The 6,635-nt window shown below is 46.1% G+C and overlaps 1 protein-coding gene across 1 annotated transcript in view; it reads right to left on the bottom strand.

Moving 5' to 3' along the window:
• Positions 1-1,032: 1,032 nt before the first annotated feature.
• Positions 1,033-6,635, bottom strand: part of CCDC25 (coiled-coil domain containing 25) — a 19,422-nt gene continuing 13,819 nt past the window's right edge. Inside the window, exons 8-9 of the mRNA XM_015415132.1 lie at positions 5,845-5,890; positions 1,033-3,775 (exon numbers count right to left, since the gene is read on the bottom strand). Of these exons, the coding sequence (XP_015270618.1) occupies positions 3,746-3,775; positions 5,845-5,890 (76 nt within the window). The 3' untranslated portion in view covers positions 1,033-3,745. The remainder of the gene's footprint in view (positions 3,776-5,844; positions 5,891-6,635) is intronic.

The following is a 6,635-nucleotide window of genomic DNA, read 5'->3' on the forward strand; positions in this document are numbered from 1 at the left end:
GGCTATGGCCCCTTTTGCCTTTATTTTCCCTAAGTTTTCCAGAAGCCTACCAACAAAGTCATGGAAATTCACACTCATTAGTGAATACACAAAGAGAGACATCAGCATTTAACTCCCTTTTGTTATCTCCAAGCATGTGGGCAAGATCTTATAAGCCAGAAAACCACGAAGTGGTCAGCAGATCAAACAGAAATGCTCCACACCTCTCCTTCCCCTTTCTGTAGAGCTTTAGGAAAATAAATTGAAATGAGATATACATGTTCTTCATCAGCAGAATTCACTGCTGCAGGATCTGCACTACCTAAAAACAAAACTCCTCTTACTGAAGTTTGAAATATACATAGGACAGCTTCCTACTCAGTCTGCATGGTCTGGGAGGAAAGCAGAAGAGGATCAGAATTGACTACATATGCAGAAAACATAGCCTGAGAACTAGCACAGATGTGATCCAAAACACTGCAGGAGTTTTGTGTGACAGCAAGCTCAGAGCTAGTGCTGCTGTGGCATAAGAGATGGAGCTCTGAAGTAGAAAGTTGTTGGTTCAAATCTCATTGCAGCCTGTGAACTCATTAGATAGCCTTAAGCAAGTCACTCCACCCCCACCCCCCCAAACAGGCCATAAGAGAGATCATAAGAACGTAAGAGATGCCATGTTGGATCAGGCCAATGGCCCATCCAGTCCAACACTGTCACACAGTGGCCAAAACCCAGGTGCCATCAAGAGGTCCACCAGCAGGGCCAGACTCCAGAAGCCCTCCCACTGTTTCCCCCAAGCTCCTTGAGGCCTACTCTGTCCTTATGTTGCCCCTCAAGCACCAAAAGGCCTACTTTGCAGGTTTGTTCTAAGGATCACATCAACATGTGTGAGGTGTTCTGAACAACCTAAAGTGCTTTAAAAATACTAAGCATATTAGGAATAAAATATGTATCATGTCTGATAGCGCCTTGCGTTACCTACAATGCAGACATTTCCCCACACCCCCAATTCCTATTTTAATACCAAACCTTAGAGAAGTCCAAAGAATACAGGCCCTTTCCAATAAAACAATGTGTTTAATTCTAGTGTATGTACATAAGCTGTTCCAGTCTTCACCGTGATCACTCTAGGCATAACAGCATTCATGTAACACTTCAGATTTGGAAAGGCAGACTTTCCCACCTGCTCCATGCTTAAAGGGGTCCAAAGTGCACCCCAGGAAATAGAAATGGCCACTACTGCGAAGAAATGCTAGCACCAAGTCCAATAGGAAAAATCTGTAGCCAGTGTTCTCTGACACATGCAGATCATGTGCCTACACACAGAGGCAGCTCCAGATAATCTAGCCAATCTTGCTCTAGCCAAGGAACTGGCACTCTTGCTTAAAAAGGAGACTCTTTGACAGTTCTGCGCATGACTTCAGAGGCTTCTGAGTTTTATCTCTGCCACAAACCACATTTTTAATAATCCATTCACTGTGCCAGTAACAGAACTAGCAGCCTAACAGGTGTTAACCTTCTCACATGTTTCTTAGAATTTGCTGCTTGACAGTATAGATCGCCCAATTGTTGATCCTGTTTCAACTCTTCAGCGGTTTCGGCCCAGATTGTTGGACTGCTTAGAACGCTCCTTTAGGGACAGTTCAGGAAACAGACCAGCCATGATGGGGTGGACTGGAATGGGCTGAGGCCCCACCCTGAGCTCTTCTGTGCATTCTATGATGTTGGAAGAGCTGGGACTGAATACACGGGGCTGGGCACCATGGATCATCCACTAACAGGAGCATGTTCCCCCAGCCCATGGAACTTTCCCCAACACGGTAACCCTTGCGCTGGAGGAAAGTGCCACCATCAAGCACGCTTGATCCATGGACTCCAAGCCAGGTTTCTTCAGCACTGCATAAACCGATCAGCAATAATGGCAGCCAGCACTTTCTACCCAAATCTAAGCTTAGAAGAACAATTGCGATATGCCCTGTGCTAAATGTTTCAAAAAGTTACTTGGATAAATTATTAGGGACTGTGGTCCATACTACTGTGTACAGCTGGATGAAACTAAGATCCTACTATGTAAATTTTGCATCATTTAATGTGTCATGTTAAAACTTATGCTTTGCTTCGGTTCTGTTTGGTTCTACAGCTCTAATTCCTATTGCATTGTTCATTGAATGTCCCATCCTGTCGATTGTACTGACCTCTGCATAATCCACCTTTGAGTCCAAGTGAGAAAAGCAGACTATAAATAATGTAAATCAAAAAAAATAAGAAAATAATGCTGGCTCAGTATTGTTTAAACAATGCAGGCATGAGCCCACCATGGGCTCATCGCCAAGGCAAAGCAAAGAGCAATCATGCTCATCTGTGGCAGAGGCCTCCTGGCAGCCACCCATGTCTTTTATTCATTCCATCAGGGGTTCATGTGAAAGCTCAAAAGAGAACGCCTGATTACACTAAGAACTCCACAAGAAAGAATAGGGTTCCTTTAAGGTGAGGAAAGAGACACACCAAGGCCTGGTCTAACACATGTAGCAGGATGAAGTGCAGGAATTCCGAGATGACAGAACAGAAAGTACCACTTCAGACTGTAAGAAAGGACTGCCCTGTTCACAGTTCGTCCACAGTAATTCCTTGAAAATGGCAAACTGGCATACCATCCGTAGACTAAGTTAGACTATTTCTCCCTGAGTCTAGTCTGGCTCTTTGTATGCTGTACTACTTTGTCATGGAGGACCTAGAAATTATTTAATCCCTCACCACCTGCAGTCTGAAGTGGCACAGTCCAGTCTATCGCCTCTGACCCCTCATGGCACTGTATGTCTAGGCAGGAGGCCCAGGCCTAAGCCTTGCTGTGGTGGGAAACTCTGCAGAGAACATTTCCTGAGCGCAGTTATCACAGGCTGGCCCGCCGTCAAGGCTTGTGCAGACAATCAAGAACTTCCTGGGGTGGGGGGAAAGTGTCAGTTGTCTGGTATAGTTTTGGAACATTCCTGCAGCTGCCAGCTTTATGGCTGGGATTGGAGAGAGACCACAAAGGAGCATAGGCTATATGCATCAGGCACATGCTGCTTTGCCTCAGAACAAACAGTGATGTTGGGCTTTATAGAACGCTTGAGGCCAATGCTACACAGTGGCTACACAGGCTGAGCGAACAATGGTTCCAGGACTGGCTTACTTGCTAGAGGGCTGCTTTTCGATGACTGCTGTTCTGCACTTTGCCCCAACTCTGGCCGACAAAGGTTTAAATAGTGCAGTGGGGAGGCTGTGACATCCATGGGCAAAGGATCCAGGCAAGCATTTTTACAGTGTGGAAACGCAGCTGTGTAAAGACCAAATCCCTGTGGAGTTTTCGAGGGACAGCAAAATTCTGGTGCAGTCTGAAATTAGCACACACACAAAAAGGAACACCCCCACAAGATGAGGATGATGATGTCCTCAGGTCAGCAGTTCTAATGGCCAAGCTTTCCAAGTTGATCTGTTCCCAAGGAAGGCTTACGGCAGGAGCAACGCTTGCCTGGCCCAACAGCTTTCAAAAGAAGCCTCCTCTTCCCATCCCCCAGATAATACACACACCATAGTGGCTTACAAGACAGAGCTCCCAGAGGCTCTCTCTGGGAGAATTAGCTCATCTCCTCCCAGGCATGGCCAGCGAGGAAACAAGCGTGGAGACTTCCAAGGTTCACTTGCTTGTTTTTTTTTTCACCATCAGCTTCCAAGAGCTATGATGTCACAGTTCATCTCTGTCTTCTGAGAGGTGAGTGCCGCCTTGGTTTTACATGAAGTCATCCGAGTCGTTGCCATCCTGTGGAAGGAAAGGTAGAAGAGATTCTTTGATGGATGTTTTGAGGACTGTGTGGTTTTAAAGGATGACAGGTACCGCAGTCGTCAGCCCAAAATGGCTCCTTTTTTTGACCAGGATTTAATTGACCACCATCAGAAAGAAACTTCTCCCTAGCTCTGACTCATACCTAAGGGGTACGCATATGAGAGGGTGGGTCACTTCCCTTTCTGGCTTAGCTGTCTGATAATGTCTGATAATGAAATACCTGGACATGGGGATTAATTGATGCATATGTGCGGAAGGGACTGATAGATGTGAAGGATTCTGCCGTCGGGTAGGGAACGAGACACAGTAACTTGCCTTTTGATGTTTGGGTCAAAAGCAGCTATACGAATCAGCAAAGATAATGCAGTTCACATCCTAGCCTGGATAGCCCAGTCGAGCCCAATCTCATCAGATTTTGGAAGCTAAGCAGGATTGGCCCTGGTTAGCACTCTGGTGGGAGACCACAGGAGGTCCAGGATTGCTATACAGAGGCAGGCAAGGGCAACCACCTCTGTTCATCTCATGCCTTTAAAACCCTACAGGGTCACCATAACTCAGCTGTGACTGTATGGCAAAAAAAAAAAAGTACCCAACAGCCCTCATAAGTAAAAAATAAGAATCAAATAAAAAAAATCTTTCCCTGAGCCTTTGTTAAAATGAGAAAAAAGGGGCAGGTCAGTCAACCACAACCACTGCCCTCCATTCCTCTACCCCACTGCAGATGTCATGTTTCCATACAGGGACTGATTCCACAGTGTCAGATTTCCCTATGCCTGCACTTCTATTCCTCCGTGGCTTTCCCTGATTTCCGCAGATGATTTCGCCCACCCAGGCGTAAAAACGCACTCCTCCCCCCTGAATCCCATTTCTGCGAAGTTTTTGTAATCCCAGCACTGAACCCGCGTCAACTTAGTGGGGAAATCTTTCTCATCCAGTGTTTTTCAACCCTAGGTCTGCCCTCTCCTTCCCTCCATATTTGCATTTCCCACCCTCCAACCCCACGCTACCACGGAACAGTTTCCGGTTAATTAGCTTATTGTTTCGATTTCTTTTTCTTTGGTTTTTTTTAATCGTCCAAAGCAATTGCATTATTACACTACTTATATTGCATTCCAAAGTTAGTTCTCACTGACTGAATTTTTAAAAAAAGAATGCTGCACAAACCGATGTAATGAAGTAAATCTCCTACAGGTGGGAATTCACTTATGTGCAGTCTTCCCTGAGCATGCGTGGGGACTCACAATAAGCAAAGGAAACGCATCTGGAAAGAAAGCCCCTACTGCGAAACTAGTGCAGAAGACTAGCATCATTAAAACAGACTTTCCCGCAGAGCTTCAGAGTGGTAAGGATGTACTCCGGAAACTGTCGGAGCTCCGTTGTCCATCCTTGCCCAGAGGCACTGGAAACATCCCACTTCTCTTGCAGAAGTAGAGTGGGAAGAAGCCAAAGGCAAGGACTGTCCTCCAGCTGAGTTTTAGTCACCCCAAGAGAGAGCCAAGAGTACTCGAAATCTGTTCGGCGAACTTCAGAAGGGAAGTGGTGAGGGGGACAGAAATGAGTTTGGCATGACAGCCACACAACCCACTTGCGCACTCTCAGACGGATCCCACGCGATGTGGGTACAGTGACTGCTGATCTTGCTCATGCTTCCCTTCCACCAGAAAACTTTGTTTGACCTCAGGAAAGTTTCTTCCCAAGGACTGCACGGTCTCGTGGCCACATGGGTTGGGAGGCTGCAGCGGGGTGGAAAGGAGGGTGAAACTGCCCTTTCCTTGCACTTTCATCAGCAGAGCCACGTTGAGGGAAGAGGCAGAAATGGCAGTTTCATCCTCCCCACTGCAATACACACACCCCCACCACCAACAACTCATGCTTTTGGACCATGCAGGTCCCAAAACCTGAGGAATAAAATTTCCCAGAGTCCGGAAGAATGCCTGGGGGAGGGGAATGCAAGAAAGATCTATGACCTTCAGCACCTTTCACTGCCAAATCATTGGATTCAATCCTTTGGCCACAAGGTCCTCACTGCAGCATCCAGGACATACCTGATTCGAGGACATGTTTTCAGTCTTCATTAAGGAAGAGTAATTCCTGCAGAGAATAAAGAGAGAGAAAAACACTTTGTATAAATCCATCTTAAGAGTTTCTCTGGACCTTACCATTTACAGGAGAGAGTATTTGGAGGATGATCAATTTTTCAAAGCAAGGACCCTGCCTGTAAGCCTACACCTCGGTGGGTGCTAAGTTATGTGTGAGCTTGCCCTACAATTCTGTATCATTTGTAAAAACTCTGCTCCAAATTCAAAGCACCATGTTATCTACCAACTGCCAATGGATGGACAACCTGCCTTCAGACTGCTGTAAACTAGCCCACAACTCCTGATGCCTTCATGAAGCACACCGGACTGTCTAAGAGGAAATTTAAAAGCCTTCAACAGTGCACTGTCTACATGCTGGATCCTCTGCTTCTTATGCACAACCAGCAGGAGCTCCGCAGCTGAGGTTTCCACCAATGCCAGCCTTCCCTTTGGCCATAAGACATGTATCACTCTTCATTATTTCTTTCTGATTCATACCAATAAAGAAACAAGGGGCTGTCTAAGGGTCCAATAGGGAGGCCTTGTGCTAAAGGGATGTTAGCTAAAATACAGGAGATGGAAATATATTGTTTTCGAGCAAGGAAATGTTTTTTTATGTATTAGCAAAAAGGAGAAAGGAAAAGGCTGAAGGCCCAGAATCCAGGGGACTCGTCTCAACAACTCTTCTAATGACTTTCATTTAAAGGAGAGAATACTTTGGCCAAGGGCAACTCAACCAGAAGCCAGCCCTGCATTCC

This window comes from Gekko japonicus, unplaced genomic scaffold (assembly GCF_001447785.1).
Source record: "Gekko japonicus isolate JY-2015 unplaced genomic scaffold, Gekko_japonicus_V1.1 scaffold63, whole genome shotgun sequence".
NCBI lineage: Eukaryota > Metazoa > Chordata > Lepidosauria > Squamata > Gekkonidae > Gekko > Gekko japonicus.